The 22,693-nt window shown below is 41.4% G+C and overlaps 3 protein-coding genes across 5 annotated transcripts in view; 1 reads left to right on the forward strand and 2 right to left on the reverse strand.

Annotated features, from left to right (window-relative positions):
- afap1l1a (actin filament associated protein 1-like 1a) overlaps positions 1-4,184 on the forward strand; it is a 43,875-nt gene extending 39,691 nt beyond the window's left edge. For both annotated transcript variants that reach the window (XM_066649465.1, XM_066649466.1), the window contains exons 16-19: positions 637-804; positions 2,548-2,723; positions 3,006-3,131; positions 3,440-4,184. In XM_066649465.1, the coding sequence (XP_066505562.1) occupies positions 637-804; positions 2,548-2,723; positions 3,006-3,131; positions 3,440-3,466 (497 nt within the window). In that variant the 3' untranslated portion in view covers positions 3,467-4,184. The remainder of the gene's footprint in view (positions 1-636; positions 805-2,547; positions 2,724-3,005; positions 3,132-3,439) is intronic.
- Positions 4,185-4,381: 197 nt separating this feature from the next.
- Positions 4,382-7,870, reverse strand: pttg1 (PTTG1 regulator of sister chromatid separation, securin). Of its 2 annotated transcripts, none has more exons than XM_066649467.1 (6): positions 7,712-7,870; positions 7,374-7,493; positions 5,206-5,357; positions 5,048-5,120; positions 4,821-4,967; positions 4,382-4,554 (listed from the first exon to the last, which is right to left on the reverse strand). In XM_066649467.1, exons 2-6 carry the CDS (start codon positions 7,459-7,461, stop codon positions 4,472-4,474), a joined length of 543 nt encoding a protein of 180 aa, XP_066505564.1. In that variant the 5' UTR covers positions 7,462-7,493; positions 7,712-7,870; the 3' UTR covers positions 4,382-4,471. The 2 variants fall into 2 exon arrangements, with proteins under 2 accessions (XP_066505564.1, XP_066505566.1); XM_066649469.1 differs by having other exon boundaries at positions 5,206-5,354; positions 7,712-7,869.
- Positions 7,871-12,710: 4,840 nt separating this feature from the next.
- Positions 12,711-20,775, reverse strand: gabrp (gamma-aminobutyric acid type A receptor subunit pi). The gene is made up of 9 exons (XM_066649935.1): positions 20,723-20,775; positions 20,510-20,622; positions 17,290-17,357; positions 16,941-17,158; positions 16,630-16,712; positions 15,282-15,419; positions 14,453-14,605; positions 14,153-14,346; positions 12,711-13,379 (listed from the first exon to the last, which is right to left on the reverse strand). Exons 1-9 carry the CDS (start codon positions 20,773-20,775, stop codon positions 13,053-13,055), a joined length of 1,347 nt encoding a protein of 448 aa, XP_066506032.1. The 3' UTR covers positions 12,711-13,052.
- Positions 20,776-22,693: the final 1,918 nt, after the last annotated feature.

Here is a 22,693-nt window from a genome sequence, read left to right on the forward strand (position 1 = left end):
AGCTGATAAAATGGGCGATTAATACAGAAACAAGGAGGTGGCTTTAATGTTATGGCTGATCAATGTATGCTTAAAAGTTTGACATATATTAATATGAGTGAACGACTCATCCCATATCAGTACTTTACTAATTCTCTCACAGAAATGTTCACATAGATGTTAGAAAGCCCTCGCAGTAAAGTGGAAGCAAAGGAGGAAGTCTGTTGATGGCGTCTAGTTCCAGAAAGATTTGTAAAAATTCAGAAAATGTAGGTCATATAGTGTGCTTCTATATATTCTATAGAGTCTGAGTTAACAGGGTTTATGTCCCAGTTCGCTGTCATGGCTTAAATATATTAATAGAGGGTGAAAAAGCCTGCTATCCTGGGGAACTTTAACAAGCATGCTTCTTGTTCTCACCACTTTTTTAAAGTGGTCAGGGAGAGTTCCCGCGCCTTCACTTCAAAGGCTCCTCCAGCGTTGCCCAGCCAGAGCCTGCAACCTGAGCTTTATAAGGTGTTTGAATTTTGATCTACAGCTTTCTCCACCCTCGTCTCCTCACTGTGGGCTCTGTGAAGGTGTTAAGAACATTGTCACCTTCCCACACTCTTCCCCAGCCTGACCCTTCGACCCTCTTCTGCCCTTTCCGCCCTCTAGACGCCAATCAGTACGGGAGATATGGTAAAACAAGAGCAGAGGAGGACGCAAGGCGCTACTTGAGAGAGAAGGAAGAGCTGGAGAAGGAGAGAGACGGCATCAGGAACTCTCTGGTCACACTGCGCAAAGAAAAGCGGGAGGCAAAGGAAAAGATGAAAGGGGCTTCAGGTCAGAATCAAACTGCAATGAGATGATTTCTAATGATGAGGTTGAGTAAGAATATTGTGAAATTATGCCTCTTATTCCTAGATGTTTGTTGCTTAAGTGATTTTATTTTTAAGTGTCTTATTCTATAAACTGATGATCTGAGTCATTTAATAAGGCAGTTAAATAAAAAAGTTAATAAAAACAAGCTAAATGATCTATCAATAGAATGCAACATTTTATCTAGTTAAAATTATTTAAACATGTTTGATAAAGTAGTCTATAATTCATTCATTATCTGTAACCCTTATCCAGTTCAGGGTCGCGTTGGGGCCAGAGCCTACCTGGAATCATTGGACGCAAGGCAGGAATACACCCTGGAGGGGGCGCCAGTCCTTCGAAGGGGCGACACACACTCACACATACAGACACTTTTGAGTCACCATTCCACCTAGTGTTTTTGGACCGTGGCAGGAAACCGGAGCACCCGGAGGAAACCCACACTATGTGACAGCGACACTTCCTGCTGTGCCACTGTGCTGCCCCTTACTCTATAACGCAATCTATAATACTCATACTCATTCTCCTAATAAGAAAAATAAGGTACACGGAATAGATTTAACACATTTTCACATAATAAGATGATGTGGTTTGCAGGGCAGACATAGCTCTGTTCACAGGCCACAACTGCAACAAAGAAGAACTGTTCTTCTGTTTGTGTGAGGCTTTAATGTGGCTTTATTACGCTCGGATGGAGAACATTGTAGAAGAACAGCCTGTTTACAAACTTAAAAAAGACATTTTTGTCAAACCAAACATTTCAGCTCAGCCTCTGGAAACATTATTCTTAACAGACTCATTTAAAGGGCCCATGTTGTACATTTTCTAGTGTTTAATTGTCATGTCCACTTATGATATTTGTATGGCTTTATCAATAATGATCAATATTACAATAAGAAGTCCTTTCATTCATTATCTGTAAGCGCTTATCCAGTTCAGGGTCGCGGGGGGTCCAGAGCCTACCTGGAATCATTGGGGGCAAGGCGGGAATACACCCTGGAGGGGGCGCCAGTCCTTCACAGGGCAACACACACACACACACACATTCACTCACACCTACGGACACTTTTGAGTCGCCAATCCATCTACCAAGTCATAATTCTTATTTTCCAATCCATTTAAACAGACTGTTTTCGATTCTTTCCCTTTATTAATATATAGATTAATATATGTAAATGAGCTCTGTTCTGATAGGCTGAAAACACTACATATTACTGTGACTGGAGTAAAACTGCTGTAGGACTAATAGGGGAATAGTTCTTTAGGTTTCCTTTTCTTTTTCCTGAAGTCAATAGCAAGTGAATATAGAGCTCCATCTATTGGCCACAGCTTTGAAATGCTCTCCAGGGGACACCACAAAAACAAAACCGTGATCTGGAGAACATCTGTTTTACATAGAAACAGCAGCTGCTGCAGTTTGTTTCACAGATTGCACTAAGACAGACTCTGAGCAGCTCAGTCTCTTGACAGAACCTAAGCACAAATGTTTGTTCATTTATAATCATTTTTGTGTGTATGCGAGATGGATGTGACTCCAATAGTTTTAGGATTTTGCGATTAGATCGTTTTAGTATGATTCAGATTCATGTTTGTGTCACAATGTATTCATGCGGATCTCCTTTTTATACAAGGCTTTATGAATTACAACAGGGGGCTTTTATTAATGATGATATGGAATGCTAAGAAGCCTTCTGATTTTGGATGTAGATAAACAGAGGATGATTCTAGAAGAGCGAGTGTCTCAGCTGGAAGAGAAGTGCCGGCTTAAAGAAGGAGAGCGTGTGGATCTGGAGCTCAAACTCACTCAGGTTAAAGAGAACCTGAAGAAGTCTCTGGCTGGAGGAGCACTCGGAGCACCTGTGGAAACCAAACCCTTAAACAAGGTAACATTGGCTCCTTCAGCATTGCCTTTACTCTTCTGAGGAAGATTAATACTAAGTTTGGGAATGTTTCTGTGAAAATGATGTTATTTGGTCACAATCAGAAAATCAGGTACTAATTTTATTAGTGCATGGTAAATGTATGCAGCTGCTTCAAATCGTCCCATTTCCAACATTTCTACAAACAACATGCAAGTTGGGATCAAGTCACAAAAGCATACAGTGAAAGTCACAGCTCTTTTAGATCTGAAACTGAAATGCCTTGTCTCCGGCTTCTACTTGTAGAAGACTCAGCGGATGGAGGCGCAATATATCGAGACATTTTTTCCAGTGAACTGCGCCTCGGAAATGCGAAAGCGCCCACCCTCCATCTATGCATCCACAAAGGGAAACGTCATGCAGAAGACCAAGGTAAACACAGCCAAACAACTGTGGCGTTCCCTACATTATTCATTCTATGGAATAAATACTCAGTGACAGGAGGTGTGTACATTTATCAGCAGGACCACATTAAAAGGACTTAAATCAATTTCCAACTGGGTTTTAATGACCATCATCAGTCAATACAGGCACATCCTGTCAGGAAACCTGCACCAATGTCCAAAATCCTTTTATTATGCCATGGAGATAAACAGGTGTACTAGATCCCACCTTCATAGCCATTGTCATCCGCCTCTGCACCATTGCCTTAAAACTGAAGTGTGTACTTGTTCTTTCAGGAATGGGAATCAAAAAAGGGGACCTAAAGCAAGTGGTGACCAACATCTCAGACTGTTAGTGTTGAAGTAGACGAAGAATCTGCAGCCAATCTTCATGCGAAAACTGCATTTAATTACACCCTTCAACATGTGCTGTTGTAACTGAATTATCAGGACTATAGAAGTGGAATAAACCAAAGAACTGAATCAACCGGCCACATCTTGGCAAAGCAAAACCTATCAAGTCAAACTCTTGATTTGAACTGAATTGTCCCCCAGTGTGTAGTGGGCTTCAGATGGATAATTATTGCTGTAGATTCATTCTAAGACACGAGGGATTGTGAAAGTGCCTGATTGCTGTTGGAAGACGTGTGCAGGTTAGCGGATGGTTGTTTAACAAGTGTAGTATGATGCAAAACTGAATTTGAACATGGTGCGATCCAAATGTAATCACTTTAAATTGACATTTTTGGGTGGGAGGACTGCTGTCTTGTAAATAATGTTCTTACTAATTTGCAGTATGTATAAACAAGGCTTCTTCCAAAGACTGGTGCTATTAATAACGTGCCTTGACACTTTGTGCAGTTACGATAGCATTCCCTTTTAACTAGCAGCATTTTATCTAATGTTCAACCTTTCCTCCACCAACTTAATATCAGACTGCCATTTTAATGTGAGTAACACATGCACTTTATTGTCTTTTGACATGGAGGTGGATTAGGGGACCTTTTAAATAAAGTTTGTTTTACATGACTCTGCCTTTCATTTAAAAGTTGCGACCAAGTTATATGAAGATGTTGGGTGTAAATCAGACTTTCTGGAATCAGTTTTTAAGCTTTTAAGTTGTTTAAAGTTCCCTGGGCCTGTAGTTTCACAATATTCAAGTCATAATTAAGTTGAGCTATTCCCACAAATGTTCTAAAACTAAAAGTGAACATCCAACCATGACTCTTGCATCACATGTATTTAAAACATGAATTTATTAAAAGCAATGGAACTGCATGTCAAAAAAACCCACACAAAAAAAAATAAAAATTAAAAACCTATTTCGTCTCAGTATTCACACTCAGGGGGCAAGTCCACTGTGAGCTCATTGAGTGTTTCTAGGAATGCTTCCAGGTCATCTCTGCAGGTCTCTGTGTAAACAATTCAAACAATCATTAGATATCCCCCCCAGTATCTAGTACGCAGGCAACATACACCCCAGAAAGCCCCATCAAATAAAATGCTAATTGTCATGATCATCATGTATTAGACCAAGGGTTTCAACCTTTGTGCTATTTAACTTTGGTTCAAATGCTGAAGACCGACACAGCCCCCTGTGTAGATCATAGGGAGCAAGGAAGTTCACTGCAGGTTGTGACATCCATAGACCTGCTCTATGAAATAAAATGCCTAATACCTGAAGGCATCTTAAGAGGAGACTGTGGCAAATCTGCTTCAATTTCAAAATCCTCAAGCGGTGTTGCAGGCCACTGATGTTGTCCCAGACCAGCCAAAGAGAACCGACTTAGGCAAACCTCCTCTGGGACGGTGTACAGTTCAAAGTCTGAAGACAGTACATAAAAACATCTGAGTCAGTCAGAGGCCAAAATCAGTGTTAAATAACTACACTATGAAAAGACTTACCACTTGGGTTGTATGGGAAGAATTTTTCAATTTCTGGATAGTCCTCCGGAGCAGGCTGAGGAGGCACTTTACGCTGGTGGAGTATAGATTAAGTTTAGTCTGTATGATTAACCCCCAACAGATCTGAGATTTGTGATTTTGAGATTTTTAGGACAAACCTGAGCTCCAAGAGGTTTACTCCATGCTTCAGTCTTATGAGATATTGCAGGTGTGGATACAATCTTGTTGAACGTTCCCAAAGCTTTACGGGCAGACTGTGAAGAACCTCCAAGCTTTTTTACATGGAGTGGGGTTTTCAGAAGCTGCTCTACTTACAAACACAAACAAGACATACTTTAGAGCATTCTTTGATTCCATTCCCAGAGGGCCTTTATCTAATCTCTAGTTTGGCAGTATTCTCTAATATTTTCTAATTATCAGGTTTATTTTAACTAGGGCTGGACAATACAGTACCAATATATAATCACAATCCAGAACTGTTTCAGTAACAACGACATGTCTAAACATTTTCAATGTCAAACATTTACTACATCTGCCACTGAATGACGTTCATTACAGGGCACTTGTCAGTTCAGCGCGCTCAATTTAACATTTAGTATAAAAATATTCATTTAAAGTCAAAGGTTTTGTTTTATGGCGATGTACCGTTAAGAAATATATCGTGATAAATTTTGACCATATCGTCCATCCCTAAACCAAACACTTGCAATACCAGCTCTCCAAGAAACACACTTAATAAATAATAATAACATAAATACAAAAATATCCACACAACTGATCAGCCATAACTATGAGCACCTTGTGTCCAAATTCAACTTTCATTCAGGGAGGCAGTTACACACTGTATTCATATTATGGTTTGCACCCATTCACACAGTTCTTCAATGCTCACCCGCAGTCACACTGATGTGGTTGTGGATAGTGTGGAGCTGATATTAGTGGATTGCACAGCAGTGTTTCTGAAGTTTTTAAATCCCTCAATATCAAAGGCATCCTGTGACCACTGATGGACTAGAGGATGACAAACTGCAGCAAAATGAGCTCCTGTGACTTTACTTTGTTGGTCCACTCTGTAGATATAAAGTTGAGTGGCCAGCACAGTGTTTAAAAAACTCCAGCAACACTGCTGTGTGTAATCACTCATACCAACATAACACCACCAAATTATTAGTGTCATCGCAGCAGTGTGATCCACAAACCAAATCATTCCCGCTCTAGCGTATTGTGGTGGTACTGACAACTAAACAATGTACAAGGGTCCAACATGTGCAGAGCAACAGGTTGACAATGCAGTGGCTGACGTGTGTGTATGTATTGTTTGTACCCCAGTGCAATTATTAATTTCAGTTAATAATGGTTCTTAAGTCACACAGCACAAGTCTTTGGTTGCCAAATCTGCTACAAACTCCTCCATTCGTGTTAAATTTCACAACAGAAAATGTAGATTGTAAATAAAACAGCAGAACTGTTTTTGAAAGAACAGATTTGAAAGATGCAGTCTAAAAATGGCAAGGAACTGATTATACGTTGAAGTCTCAGTCATACTTTCAAACATTACTCCTGTCAAAATGAACCAACATGGTGTTTTAGCTCTGGATCGCATACTGGATCAGGTTTGTGTGGACAGAACATTTTAAACTGTTCAGGACAGAGCTTCTAGAATTAAATTTGAAAATAATAACCGACATAACTTCTGGAGAAACTGCAAGTTGACTCAAATGTACCAATATAATGCAATACACAGGGATTAATTAAATTTAGGAAAACATTAAAGGCCAACATTTCTGAATTTCAATTTAAAATATTGATTATTCAATACTTTACTTTAATGCTTACATAAATCAAGAGTTTTAAAACAAACATGCAATAATTAAAATCACATTTTTATTACTATTTGCCACAAATGTGATGTAAAGATGATTACTCTGACAGCATTTGACCCATGTCTAGAATTTAACGTGTAGAAATGGACTCATTTGGATTAGCAACACTGACTGATGCTTCCACTCTTACGCACTGTTGTTGTGCCCCCAGATTGATGTCACTATTATTATTACTGTAGCATAATGACACTCAACTGGTGATAAACTAAATGTCAATCTGTAGTTTGATCAGAGGAGGATGGATCCCCTTTGTGAGTCTTGGTTCCTCCCAAGGTTTCTTCCTCCATCCTCGAGGGAGTTTTTCCTGCCACTCTCACCTTCAGCTGCTCGCTTTGGGCTTTGATCTGAATGTTCTGTTCTGAAACTATGTGAAGCTGCTTTGTGACAACGTCAGTTGTAAAAGGGTGCTATATAAATACATTTGATTTGATAAATCAGCCTACCAGGTGCCGACTGAAGTCTCTGTCGAGATTTGATTGTGGAACCAGTGAGTCTTCCATTCTCTTGGTCCAGATAAATCATGGTATCCATGGTGTCTTAGTCCAACAAATTTCAAACTCAGACTGCGGAAATAAAATAACATAAGCTGTGAAAGTTGTGTCCTGTTCGTATAAGAAGAACTAGTACTACATGGTTCTTAGTAAGGGCTGGGAAATTGTGTGTAGTTTACAAATCATAACATTAAGTAATATAATGCTACAGCTGCTACATAAACGGATGTGTTGTGGTAAACGGATCCCGTTAAATAACTGAATATAAGATATTTTTTACATAGACTTGCCTTAGTCGGTCTTAAACCGTGGGTTCAGTGCAAAGAAATCTCAAACAATTTAATCCGGTGGAGTCTCTCCGAGAAAAACAAATAGTTTGTTTTCAAGTTCGCGGTTTTAAAAGGCACTCTGTCTTCTGATTGGCTGCTGCGCCTGGCTCTGTTCTTCTGTGGCTTCTAATTCATGTCGTCATTGCAATACTGCCCCATAGTGGGCAATAGAGGCAGTGGCATCGCTCTCTCTCTCTCTCTCTCTCTCTCTCTCTCTCTCTCTCTCTCTCTCTCTCTCTCTCTCTCTCTCTCTAGGGTAGGGTACACTTTAAGTAAGATTAGTCTCTCATTTAAAAGTGTATGTATTAGTTAATGCACATTTTAGAAGATAAAGATATTTTATGAAATATGTCAAAGGTCTTGCATGGGCTTAATATTAACTCTTGTTTGCTCTCTCTTCTATCACCTGAACCAATAACTTTCAGCATAAAAACTTATTTTTGGACTGTATTATTTTTATTATTATTTTTTTATTTTTTGGTCATTTTCTTACTGAAAACAAATGGTGCACATCAGGCAGACTTCTAACCCCCAAACTGCTTCCTGGGTGCTAAGGAGGTTGGCAGCCCACTGCCCTGGTTTTGTGTGTGTTCCCCTAGGCTCACTAGTGTATGTTTATGCTATAACTATAACGGATGGATTCAATTCAGAGAAGCAATTTCCCTAAGATAATATAATAAAAGTCATTCTTCTTTCTTGTCCATCATTTTTCTTCAATTAACCGTACTCTTATTTTCCTTATCATTAGTACTAAGATTATATCAGTACAGCTGAACATAGCAGCAGAATTAGATGGCTGCACAATGACTTTTTATTAATAGTTTCTAAGTTATTTTGACCAGAGGAAGTTGGGTCTCCCTTGTGACTCTTGAGCTCCATTTCAGTTCTGATTTCTTATCACACTTCCGCTGACCACTTGGAACATAGCCCCTATGTCAAACAAATGGAGGAGGAGGAGGCAAGGAGGAGCGTGTTTTTCAATCGGAACACAGTAACTCACGGCAACAAACACAAACATGCATCCCACTTTATTGATTTATGTTGTGACTTGCACTTTACATTTTCTGTGGACTGTCTACATTGTAGTATGACAAAAAAGGTGAAGATTTCAATGAGTCACAAGAGCTGTATTTTGTTTTTTCAGTGTTTATAACCTAACAGTGTAAAACCTTTATTTTGTAAACATTGTTTTGCAGTTGCTATTGAAATTGTGTCACGTTACAATGCATTCTGGGCAACTGCTTGTGAAGTGGCCATCAGTGTTGACTCGTTCCAGTGCCCCTCTGAAGGCTCATCTAACACACTTCTCAACTAATGCAGAAATGGAAACAGCCTTTAATATGGTATCAGGGATTCCCCTGAGGGGACGTGGTGATGTGAAGTCAGCAAGGGCAAGTTAAAACTAGAACTGTAACGCAGGGTCGGTTCCTCCTAAGGTTTCTACCTCCAGGTTTAGAGGAGTATTCTTGGCCACTGCCGAAATGCTCATCTTATGGTGTCTTCTGTTAAATTTGTTATTAGTGCTTTCTTTATCATAAATTTCAAAATAAATAAAATAAGCATTTTCAAATCTAACGATGCATGGTATAGACATGGAAGTGCGCATATGAACAGAGATAATGATTTTACCTGATCTAAAAACCTTGCATCCTGTTGAAAAGCTCTATGGCCAGAGACAGAGTACAACGAGAGGAAAGAGTTGTGATGTATTTGAAAGATTGATGCAGCTTAAGAGCACAGCAAACGTTTGAAAATATTTGACAACTTTCTCTTCATCAGGTAGGAAATCATTTCTGAATTACTGTCAAAGTACAGTTACGTACACAGTAAATTCACCAGTGTTTAATCAACACTCTTAGTGTTACATTAACTCTGTTAATGTAATAGTTTAACTCTCTCATTGTTAACACTAATAGTGTTGATTTAACACTGGTGAATTTACTGTGTATGGTGCGACAGTGGAGACAGTGGCTCCAGAAACGGCTGAAAAGGTTTGCAATTTTCCAGAGAAAATGGGAGAATGTTCGAGCTACAAACTAATCGCATTGCTATTGAGCCAGTCAAACAATAATAAATAAATAAATACAATTGTTAGGTATGATACATTTTTTAAAGTGTGGATTTGTACACTGTCCCAGTGCAAGTAAAGATGCTAAGCCAATGTGCCTCATCTGTGGTGAAAAACTGGTGAAAGGAAGTTACAACAAAATAAATCTTTAAAGTGGGTGGCCCAGTTGCAGAGCAAGAAGTGTCGCTGTCACACAGCTCCATGGATCTGGGTTTGTGCGCTCGAGTCCCGCTCCGGATGACTATCTGTGAGGAGTATGGTGTGTTCTCTCTGTGTCTGCATGGGTTTCCTCCGGGTGACTGTCTGTGAGGAGTGCGGAGTGTTCTCCCTGTGTCTGCATGGGTTTCCTCCGGGTGACTGTCTGTGAGGAGTGCGGAGTGTTCTCCCTGTGTCTGCGTGGGTTTCCTCCGGGTGACTGTCTGTGAGGAGTGCGGAGTGTTCTCCCTGTGTCTGCGTGGGTTTCCTCCGGGTGACTGTCTGTGAGGAGTGCGGTGTGTTCTCTCTGTGTCCGCGTGGGTTTCCTCCAGGTGACTATCTGTGAGGAGTGTGGTGTGTTCTCCCTGTGTCTGCGTGGGTTTCCTCCGGGTGACTCTGTGAGGAGTGTGGTGTGTTCTCCCTGTGTCTGCATGGGTTTCTTCCGGGTGACTGTTGCACCCTACTTTGTGCCCAGTGATTCAGAGTAGGCTTTGGACCCACCACAAATGAATGAAAGAATCTTTAAAGAGCACTATTTAGGGAGTAGGTCGTTGTTTGGGACAGAGAAGATCATCATCATCATCATCATTTTCTTCTCCGCTTCTCCATTTCAGGGTCGCGGTGACAGAGAAGATTTTACATGTAAAGTAAAGGAATACAAAGCTTGCACATTTTTTCCACGTGGTATCGCTTCTCCTTGAGTTATTTTTTCCCCCGGAGACTTCCGTATTTTTCCTTTGTTCAAAATTTTTATTCATCCCTAAAGCCCACACCATGTCTGAGGAAGTATTTCACTATGAATGAGCTGCTGTCTGCGTCTCTGTGTGTGGAGGAGAGGTGTTCATGTTCAAATTTTGTGTCTTAATAAACATTTATTAGGGTGACCAGATCTGAGATGGTGAAAAAGAGGACATGCCTCCAGAGGGGGGGGTTGTCGCCCTCGTTGCCGTTGTATGCTTATTTTTAGGTCCTTTACGCCTTTATTTGCTACACAAAACATGGGAGTTTCTTTTTTAATTCATCCGAGAACTTACATTTCCGTTTTGGCATAGCTGCTCGAGATGAGGGTGGGTCGTGACGTAAACAAGGACTACTGACGTGCAGACTGACCAATTAACTGTTTACAGAGAAGGTTATCGACCAATAACGGTAGCGCTACAGTTAGACCGTCCAATCAGAAGATTTTAGGCTACTTCACCACGCCCCCTTTTCACTCAAGCGAACCAATCGGAGTAGGGGAGGGCGGGACTTGTTTGTGAACGAAACGCTTCTCTAAGTTCTATGTAAGCTCTAGAAAAACAACATCCCGGACGTTTGTGAAATTCCGACCGGACATTTTTTTAAGTCTAAAAAAGAGGACGTCTGGTCACCCTAACATTTATTATATACTAAGGTAGGATGGTTAAGTTCAGATAGGAAGCTGAATTGTAAACTGACTTAATTTGGAACTAAACCTTTGAATACGAAAATTGTGAATAATAAGCAAATATCTGCCTCCCTAAAATGTGAAAATGTTGTTAGTGTATGCAGCTAGATGTTTTATTGAAGTGATATACACTTCTGACTTCTGTTCATGACACATTTGATTTAGTTACGACATTCTTAAATTCCTCTTCGTGTACATTCAGTTTTCACCAATCTGGCAACCCGCGAGGGTTTTGCATTCAGGGAGAAGGCGGAGGGTAGAGAAAACTCCACTTTTTTGAATGCGAAGTTCAACACTCATTTTAAACGACTGTTGTCAGTATAACAGATTGGTCCTTTAACGTGTAAATTAATAAATTTAATTCATAATAAATGAATAAGTACAATTGTAGCCAATTGTAAGTGCACACAACACCTTTTTTGACCATATATTTGAATACAGATTTACTATGACAACATACACAGAGTTTAAATGACCATGACAATCAGATTCCATTTCATACACTTTCATAAATAAATAAATAAATAAATAAATAAATAAATACTGTTTGAACAGTGTAGAGAAATGAAGGCAAGTTCATGAGATGGAGGTCAACAATAGTGTCATCAATGTCATTTTTTTGTCAAGTGTTGTATTATCACTGCATTGTTTGTTGTTTTTGTGTCTGGGTCCAGCTCAGCATCACAGGGCACTTCAAGACACGAGTGTTTGTATTTCACACTGTTAAATGATATCTTATTAAGTGGAAAAATACATCATTACATCTAAGATTTCCCATTATGAGATTGTTTACAATATATTAGAATTGCTTTTTACCTATTGGTAGAACATTGTGCCTATTATTGTGTAATATTTTTAAACACTGCGTCCACTCATTTTACACTTTAGTAGATCAATCTTGTAGATGTAAAATCAGAGACAGAAGCTCATCTGTTGCTGTACAGTTTGTGTTGGTCGTTCTCTCGTCCTTCATTAGTGGTCACTGGACGCTGCCCACGACCTCTGTTGCTGAACTGTTCTCAGTCCTGAAATAACACTCAGGGGTTTAAAAACTCCAGCAGCCCTGCTGTGTCTGATCCTCTTGTACCAACACAGCATACAATAACACACCACCACCACCACCACATAAATCCCTTCAGTGCTGGGGTCGTTTCACCGTGAAAATAAAATAAAAGATAGACTACAGTCTGTAATTGAAGAACTACAAAGTGCTCCTTTCTGGTCAGTGGAGCTGAGAGAATGGACAGTGAGTGTAGAAACAAGGAGGTGGTCATTATGTTGTGGTTGGTCAGTGTATTTTCACTTAATAAAATGGCTTAAAACCAGATGAAAATGCCTAGAGGTTTGGACATATTATTGTATTGTTGAAATATGATACATTCCTCTACGTGTTTGTAGATAAGTTCAGTTTGTTCTAAAGAGTATTAACCTTGTAAAAATGCCTCATTCCATTGGCAGAAAAGTTGAGTTAAAACAGGAAATTTAAAATGATATTTAAGAGGATTTCCCTTGCTACGAGTTCACTTTTTTGCAGTGTCGTTGTGCATTGAGTCTCTGCATTCTCCACTTTCATTAGGCCATTGTGAGTAGTTAAGTCCAGTAAATCCTTTGATTCAAATGAAGAGGTAATAAAGCCAGTAGAAGATATTGACCAGGAGAAAAGCCACAGGAAACAGGGTGCGAGAATGTCTGTCAATGTTGTGGGGGTTTTCAACACTCATCATGGACACAGCCCTGCGAGAAACCTGTTTAACAGATGAGAGGCCACAGCCAGGTCCAGGCTTCTTCTTCTTTTCTCTTTGCTCATCTCCCTCAGATCTCACGCATTGCTCGGTGGTCTCTTCATGAGCTTCTGGACTCAGGACCTTGTTGGGGGTTGTGGACGTAACTAACTGGATGGAGCCGTTTCCATTCGACTCTTCAAATTCCTTTAGCAGCTCCTTAGATGAAGATAATTGAAGAAATTAGATGTTAGTGATACACTTGGGTACACTGTACTGTAATGAATTTTATATAGGCACACCAATTGCTGACAAAGATGTATAATTGTACACGTATAATTGCATGTTTTAATTTGTAAAGGGGTGGCGCAGCAGGTAGTGTCACAGTCACACAGCTCCAGGGACCTGGAGGTTGTGGTTTCGAGTCCCGCTCTGGGTGACTGTCTGTGAGGAGTGTGGTGTGTTCTCTCTGTGTCCGCGTGGGTTTCCTCCAGGTGACTGTCTGTGAGGAGTGTGGTGTGTTCTCCCTGTGTCCGCATGGGTTTCTTCCGGGTGATTGTCTGTGAGGAGTGTGGTGTGTTCTCCCTGTGTCTGCGTGGGTTTCCTCCGGGTGACTGTCTGTGAGGAGTGTGGTGTGTTCTCCCTGTGTCTGTGTGGGTTTCCTCCGGGTGACTGTCTGTGAGGAGTGTGGTGTGTTCTCCCTGTATCTGCGTGGGTTTCCTCCGGGTGCTTCAGTTTCCTCCCACAGTCCAAAAGCACATGTTGGTATGTGGATTGGAGACTCAAAAGTGTCCGTAGGTGTGAGTGTGTGAGTGAATGTGTGAGTGTGTGTTGCCCTGTGAAGGACTGGTGCCCCCTCCAGGGTGTATTCCCGCCTTGCGCCCAGTGATTCCAGGTAGGCTCTGGACCCACCGCGACACTGAACTGGATAAGGGGTTACAGATAATGAATGAATGAATGAATTGGTAAAGGACTGGAGACAAAATACTTACCCTTTGTACATCTATAATTGTTTGGTGCTGCATAGTGCAAAAATGAGCACAGGCGTACTCCAGCAGAGCTCCAAAGATGAAGGTGAAGCAGATGCCGAGATACACATCTATGGCCTTGATAAAGCAGTTGGCATTGGGCAGGGACGTCCTGGCACCCATCATCAAAGTGGTCATGGTCAGGACAGTGGTCACTCCTGTCGTAAAGAAGTTGCGCAATTTATTAATTTATTTATTTTGATGTATTATTATTAATGCTGTGTTTTGTGCTGAGGAATAGAGGAATATGAATGTATGTCTAACCAATGCAGGTTCGAGCTGGAACTGATGACTGACTAATCCAGAAAGACACCCAGGACAGAACCACCAGCAGAGTGGATGGCACGTAAGTCTCCAGGATAAAGAAGAGGACATTCCTCCGCAAAGAAAAATGCAGAACCAGCTTAGGGTAACGGCCTGCACACAGACAAATACGGTATAGAAAAACAGATCCACACAGAATACACACAGCATGACCCAACAGTATTATATCAAAGCTAAAAACCAAGCATGGGAAGTGCTTTGTTGTTGTTCCTGGGGTTGTGTGTTCTAACCCTGCCTTGTCTCACAGTTTGTGATAAGTGCCAGGGTGTCTTGTTTTATCTGGGTGACGAGATTGGTTCCTTATGTGTATGATGTAAGAAACTGTAGCTGTTTGAATCTGCCCATTTAGAGCACAAAACGGAAATGCTCATCTGTGGCTCTGAATGCTTATTTTGTGCATGATCATTTTCTAGCATTATGATATTCATTTGAGGGGTTCTTTAAAGGAGCAGGCACTCAAATTGCTGTGGTGCTTTATTAGTATAGTATTTTAAATCAATCATATCACAGACATGCCCTGATACAATAAAAGTGATGTATGCAGAAGTAAATAGGCCACAGTCACAAATTTTTTGGATGATGTTTCAAACATCATCAAATTTGCAACAATAATTTTTTAAATATAATTTAAAGGGAATTTATTTATAACTTTTTTAAAAAAATGTGTTAGATTTGCGAGATGTTGACAGTTTGCCCCCCATGCAGTTATAGTGTTGTTTATGTTTAAATATATAAACTGTAAATATATCACATTATTTATGTTGAATACCTGTCTCATACACTGCCTCAGACACAGAGGTGTAGTAGCTTTCCACACTGTACTGAGCCAAACGGAGTGTGTCCAAACCCTTTACAGAGTCATTCCCTCGTGTCCAATAAAATACCACGTCCTGCAGGTTATAGCCCCCTGAACACACACATACAACAACATAAATCATACTCATGGTTATAGAATAAAGTACCTTCTACTGGTTCAGTTAAATTAAAGTATTCCAGTGTGGCAGGAAGGATAATGAAGGGTGGTGCTGGGTCCGTAGCCTACTCAGAATTACTGGGTGCACTCATACTACTCCTATGGACCCTTTTGAGTAGTCGATCCACCTACCAGTGTGTGATTTTGAACCGCAGGAGGAAACTGGAGCACCTAGAGGAAACCCACACGGACAGTCACCCGGAGCGGGGTTCGAACCCACAACTTCCAGGACCCTGGAGCTGTGTGACAGCGACACCTACCTGCTGTGACACTGTGCCACCCAGGTTTTCATTATTATCATTCATTATCTGTAACCGCTTATCCAATTCAGGGTCGCGGTGGGTCCAGAGCCTACCTGGAATCATTGGGCACAAGGTGGGAATACACCCTGGAGGGGGCGCCAGTCCTTCACAGGGCAACACAGACACACACACACATTCACTCACACACTCACACCTACGGACGCTTTTGAGTCGCCAATCCACTTAGCAACGTGTGTTTTTGGACTGTGGGAGGGAACCGGAGCACCCGGAGGAAACCCACGCAGACACAGGGAGAACACACCACACTCCTCACAGACAGTCACCCAGAGGAAACCCACGCAGACACAGGGAGAACACACCACACTCCTCACAAACAGTCACCCGGAGGAAACCCACGCAGACACAGGGAGAACACACCACACTCCTCACAGACAGTCACCCGGAGGAAACCCACGCAGACACAGGGAGAACACACCACACTCCTCACAGACAGTCACCCGGAGCGGGAATCGAACCCACAACCTCCAGGTACCTGGAGCTGTGTGACAGCGACACTAACCTGCTGCGCCACCAGGTTTTCATTCTTTCTTAATTATTTACCCTTTGCGAAAATGACATAAGCAGCTTGGTCATGTGTATTCATATCTAGTAATTTCATAAGTAGCACATGAGATATGCCATAATGAAAACATAAGGTGGAAAAGAAGGCATTATTTAATTTAGCTATTTTTACCAAAGACAAATGGAAGTCATTCAGAAGTGCAGAGAACTAAAGGGAGAACTCCACTGATACATACAGCCGTCAATGTTTTTCTGTCATCAGGTGATTACAAAGTGTAGGTGAAAGTAAACTTAAAATAACTGAAATTGCAGACACTCACAGCTCTCCAGCTGCAGGGTACAGACTTGTTTGTCCATGGGGTACTTGGTCAGGTCCATGTTGCATGCAATAGTCGCTGTGATTCTGTGTGGAGAAAAACAGAGGAAATCATCTAGTTTTGTGGCTTTAGTGGTAAGAACAGCCTGAGACCAAACGGATGGCACATTATCTTTTTTCACCTTTGTCCTACTGTAAATCTTGGCCAGAAGTGTGGACGCCATGTCAGATTTCCCTTCTTTTTTTTTTTTTTACTCAGATATTTTGTGTGTGTGTGTATATATACAAATGTATGGACATTTGGTCAGTGCTTACCGGAGTGCATACAGTACTGTGCCATTGCTAAATATCCGGATGAGTCTGTTATCTACAGTGACGTCATGCAAGAAAGAACGTTTGGAATCTGGGATGAAAGTGTCTGGGATCCAGAGCAGGGAAACAAGACGTCCATCCAAACTTAGACTCTCATTCCCTGGGAATATCAACCTAGAGTCTCTCCATCGCTGCCTCAGGAATATAGTTGCTGTGTAGTCCTAGACCATAGATGGATGGATAGATAGATAGATAGATAGATAGAGTCATTAAAAATGTTTGAAATCTAAACAGAATAATGGATGGGCTCTGCATGCTGGTGTGTGTGTGTGTGTGTGTGTGTATACATTACCATATTAATCTCAGAGATTGCATCAATGCTGGCAATATCCAGACTCATTCCAATCTCAACAGGGCCACCTATTGTTGGGAAAATAAATAAAATGAATGCTAAATAAATAGGATGACTTTATTCAGATGTTTTAAACGAATGTTTTCAATGATAATAAACCAATTTTGATAATTACATTTTTACTTAAAATATCATCTTTACTCATAATATCAGCTTGATGATGTGTCAGTGACATAATATGCATTCTTTTAACTTCCACATAAACATAGCACAAAAAGTAAGGACATTTGTGTTTGTAGAGTATTTCTTTGTTGTAACAATGCTTCTTGGCAATAAATCCTGTACCGTTGGAACGTCTGTTAATTTCCCTTTTTAATGGTGCCACATTTGTAAGGAACATGCATTTGTGGGATGAGCAGTAGAGCTGAGTACGGGGGTTGCGCCCATGAAAAGTTTGCCAAATCCTCTCTGCCAAAGCCAAACAGCTTAAGACACCTTTGCAGGTGTTGATTATTCTAATTTTCGGAGATAATGACTCTTGGGTTTTCATTGGCTGTAAGCCATAACCATCAATGCTCTGCACACACCGCAACCCTGAACTGGAAAAGCAATTACAGAAAATGAATGTTTGTAGTGAATCTATGAGTTTCAGTTTTTGAATTGAATTACTGAAAAAAATGAACTTTTTTGATGATATTCTAATTTATTGAGATGCTCCTGTAGGTGGTGAGCCCCAAATAACTCATTAGCATTTCAGCTTAGGATTTGTATGACTTTTACCTTCTACAAAAGTTTCATTTTGCATATTTTTTAATGTAGTGGTGGAGGGTGCATTTGGCTGTATTTATCACAGCCATTTCTCATATTTAATCAGTTTTGTGTTCTACATATTACCTCAATCTTAAACAGTGGATGAATTATACTGAAATCATTAACTCCACCCATTATCTGTAAGCGCTTATCCAATTCAGGGTCACGGTGGGTCCAGAGCCTACCTGGAATCATTGGGCGAGAGCGGGATTACACCCTGGAGGGGGCGCCAGTCCTTCACAGGGCAACACACACACTCACACCTACGGTCACTTTTGAATCGCCAATTCACCTACACAACGTGTGTGGGAGGAAACCGGAGCACCCGGAGGAAACCCACGCAGACACAGGGAGAACACACCACACTTCTCACAGACAGTCACCCGGAGGAAGCCCATGCAGACACAGGGAGAACACACCACACAGACAGTCACCCGGAGGAAACCCATGCAGACACAGGGAGAACACACCACACTCCTCACAGACAGTCACCCGGAGCGGGAATCAAACCAACAACCTCCAGGTCCCTGGAGCTGTGTGACTGCGACACTACCTGCTGCACCACCGTGCCGCCGAAATCTTTAACTGAACTTTTCAAATGTTTCTTTTTTTTTGACTGTTTGACACTTCTCACAAAGATTTAAGCCAAAAGTCCTCTACCTCTTGATTATCAAATGTTTTAAAATTCAAATGTGTTTTGAATATTCTGTAAGGGTTTCAGTCTTATTTGGTCTCTGTCCCAACTTATTGGAATGTGTTCCAGGAATCTTGTTCTAAATTTGTTTACATTTACAAAATACAATAACGTTGTTCACAACAAATTCTGTTTTTTTTTTTATAAATTGCATTTTACAAAATGTCCCACTCTCTGGAAATTACTTTTGTGGAGGTGTGTGTGTATTTATTTTTTTTCTTTACAATACCAGTCAAATGTTTGGACACACCCACTCAGGGAGGGTCTCCTTTATTTTGGGCCATTTTCCACATGTTGTGAATGTACAGAACCAGTCAAAAGTTTGGACATCTTCTCATTCAATGGTTTTCTTTGTTTTTTAGAATTGTAAATGAATGTGGAAGACGTTAAAACTATGAAGGAACACATATGGAATTATGCAGTAAACAGAGAAGTGTTAAAGAAACCAGACTATGTTTTATACTTTAGACTCTTCACAGTAGCCCCCTGTTGCTTTGACGACAGCTTCACACACTCTCTCCGTTCTCTCAGTCGGCTTCATGAGGTCGTCACCTGGAACGGTTTTCAGTGAACAGCCGTGGCCTCGTGGAGAGTTAATCTGTAGAACCGCTCTCTTCTGAATGTGTCTGAGACTGTAACTGGGGTTGTGCAGAGGTAGGGGCTGGTACACAGCTCTATACAGTGACTAGCCCTACTCCACCAATCACTGATGAGGGGATGTGTCCAAACTTTTGACTGGTACTGTATGTGTATAACTTAATAGTCAGTTGTGTTAGTGCATTACCAAAACAATGTATTGTGGGGCGTTCCTAATGTGCAGTGATTAGTACCTACCATGGACAACCTGAAACATGGTGACAGGGTCATGATCCCCAAGAATCACTGATGTGTATGTGTATGTGTGTGTGTGTGTGTGTGTGTGTGTGGGGAACAAAATTAGCCCCTTTGGTTAGTTACCACAGGAGAGCTACCGTAGCACAAACCGCTGAAATATTAATGCTGGCTATGATTAAAACAAACAAACAAACAAAAATAAAAACAGCTTGGTGCAACTAGGGCTGCATAGCTACCAGCTGGTAGTGGCCAGTTGTGGGTGAGATATAGTTTGTGAGAATAAGGCAAGCTCTGACAGTGGAGGTGTGACGCTTTGGGCAATGTTCTGCTGTTAAATCTTGTGGGCTGGCATTCATGCAGATGTTATAATTTACCCAAACATTACTGCAGACCAAGTACGCACCTTGGCAGCAATATTCTCCAACGGCATTGGCCTCTTTCAGTAGGATTATGCTCCCTGACTCATTAACTTGTTGATGAGTGATTTGAGGGACACGACCAAGACTTCAGTGTGTTGACACAATCTCCAAATTCCACAGATCTCAAGCCAACTGAGCATCCATGGGGTGTGCTGGAAAAACAAGTCTGATCCATGTAGTTTTCCCCTTCCAATTGTAGTAGTTCCCCAGTCATTGCATTGGGCAACAGTTACACAGTTTACAAGACTTATATTATCTGTTGTTATCCATCTATCTACCTATTTATTTATTGTTTGTTGATACCCAGGACCCCTTCAGAGGTCTTGTACGACCTGTGCCTCTATAGGCCAGAACCGGTATGACGGCTTGATGGGGACTTACACAACACTAGGACTGTGGCTTTAATGTTATGGCTGATTAGCATATATACATGTATTGTGAGTGTCCACCGCGAATAACTGACCGTTAAAATTTGGCCTGAGGTAGCGATTGTAGCCTTTCATCAGTTTCTGGATGGTGGGCTGCAGCTGAGATTCATTCCATTCTCCAAAATGATACCCATGAGTACCTTTTTCACTGAGAGGGAGAGAGACAGAGAGAGAGAGAGAGATTTTAAGATTCATAGCTGAGAGTACACTTGTTCTGCATCAGTGTCTGAGATCATTTGGTCACTCACCAGTTCCCACAGGCCACCAGGAGATTTAAACATATGAGAAGTGAGAGGAGCATCTTTCGGGAGTGACCGTCAGCCCCTGTGTGAAGAAGAGCACCCTCTTTACCACTGATACACACCAAATATCCAAAAGTATTTAGACAGCAGCTCCTCCTACATTTTTTCTGAAATGAAGGTTGTATATAGGTAGTCTCTCCTTTTTTTCAGTACTAACTTCTACTTACTGCTGAGAATCCTTTACACTGCGGGTGGTTTCCCACACAGGGGCTAAGCCCAGTCCTGGACTACACAGCATTGTAATGGTGAGTTTCCATTGAAAGGAGGATGTAGTCCAGGACTGGGCTTAGCCCCTGGGAAAGCACTCGTTAATGTTGGGACTTTAATATGAGGATTTGCAAAAACAGGACTATTTCTGACATCATACTGGATCATTTATGATCCAAAGAACCCTTTAATTATGCAAAGTATTCTTGAAATATGGTTTAGACAAGCGTTTCCTTGAATAGAGGACATGGCACGGTGGCTTAGTGGTGAGCACGTTCGCCTCCCAGCGCTGGGATCTTGGGTTCAAGTCCCATCTGGGTGGAGTTTCCATGTTCTCCCCGTGTCCGCATGGGTTTCCTCCGGGGTCTCCGGTTTCCTCCCACAGTCCAAAAACATGGAGGGTAGGTGAATTGGCTTCTCTAATAACTGTCCTGGTTTGTGAGTGAATGTGTGTGTGCCCAGATATGGATTGGTGCTGTATCCTGGGTGAAATCCTAGTGCCCGATGCAGTCCTCCAGGTGGACGGTCGTTTCTGGTCGAGAGTATGCTGTGCGCGTTTGGCTGCCGCTTCTCGCCAGCGTGTGTGTGTGAATTGAGCGTTCTGAGCAGTGTAGATTGTAAAGCTACATAAGGCGCTATATAAGTGTAACAATAACGTGTAGAACCATCATTTTTAAGTGTGTAGAGTGACCATTCCCAGTGGCAAGCAGGGGTAAAGGGGTAGAAATACACCCAGCGTTGTGTGGTGTGTTCTCTGGAGTGACTCCATACGTACTGTAGGGAGGTCCATTACTGCAGGGAAGCCACAATCCAATATATATTGTGAAAAAATATGAGCATTAATTTGTGTATTTGGAGTACAAATCAACACACAAACTGTGAAATATGGACCCAGGCAGTTTATCCCAACAAACACAAGAAGTGCAGTGAAACTGTAAGTACTGAAGTTAAAATACCAGAGGCAAGGGGGAGAATAAAAACCAGAACAATTTTTTCCCTCACTCCACAAACCTTGGTCCTCAAGCTGAACCAAACTGTGGTTTATTCTCATTTAAAGGAACAGGCGCTGAACGTTTTGTTCTCTGTGGTATTTTGACCAAAGGTAACATTAACTTGTGGTAAGGGGGGGGGGGGCTGTTTCGCATTGACTTGCCACAAGATGGCAGCAGTAGGTCAACGAGATGGACCTGTTTACCACCTCAGAGCAGTTTACCACGCAATTTAAAACACATCTTGTGACTCAGTTGTTCTTCATGTAAGTTTGATGGTATTGATTGTTGCCTAAAGGGGAGGTCGAAAGATTCAGAGGAATTTTAAATGAGTTATTTCCCTTAGGAAATCTGACAAATGTTGTTTATTTCTGCTTACTTATTCTCAATCTGTACCTCTCTCTCTCTCTCTCTGCTTTGCTTGCTCTCTGTTTCTCTCTTTCAATCTCCCCCAGTTTCTTATCATTCTCTTCCCTCTTGCTCGTTTTATTGTCTTAAATGACACGAGCAACATCTCTCTCTCCCGCTCTCTCTCTCTGGCTCATTACACCACTATTATCTTTTGTTCTCTTTCTCCTTTGTCCTCTTTTTTTTTCTTCTTCTCTTCTCTCCCTCTCCCTCCCCTTCCTCTCTCAACTATTTTATTGCCAAACCATAAAGATGAAAACAGCAAAGCTCTCTCTCTCTCTCTCTCTCTCTCTCTCTCTCTCTCTCTCTCTCT

The sequence above is a fragment of the Hoplias malabaricus genome, chromosome 17, assembly GCF_029633855.1.
Source record: "Hoplias malabaricus isolate fHopMal1 chromosome 17, fHopMal1.hap1, whole genome shotgun sequence".
NCBI lineage: Eukaryota > Metazoa > Chordata > Actinopteri > Characiformes > Erythrinidae > Hoplias > Hoplias malabaricus.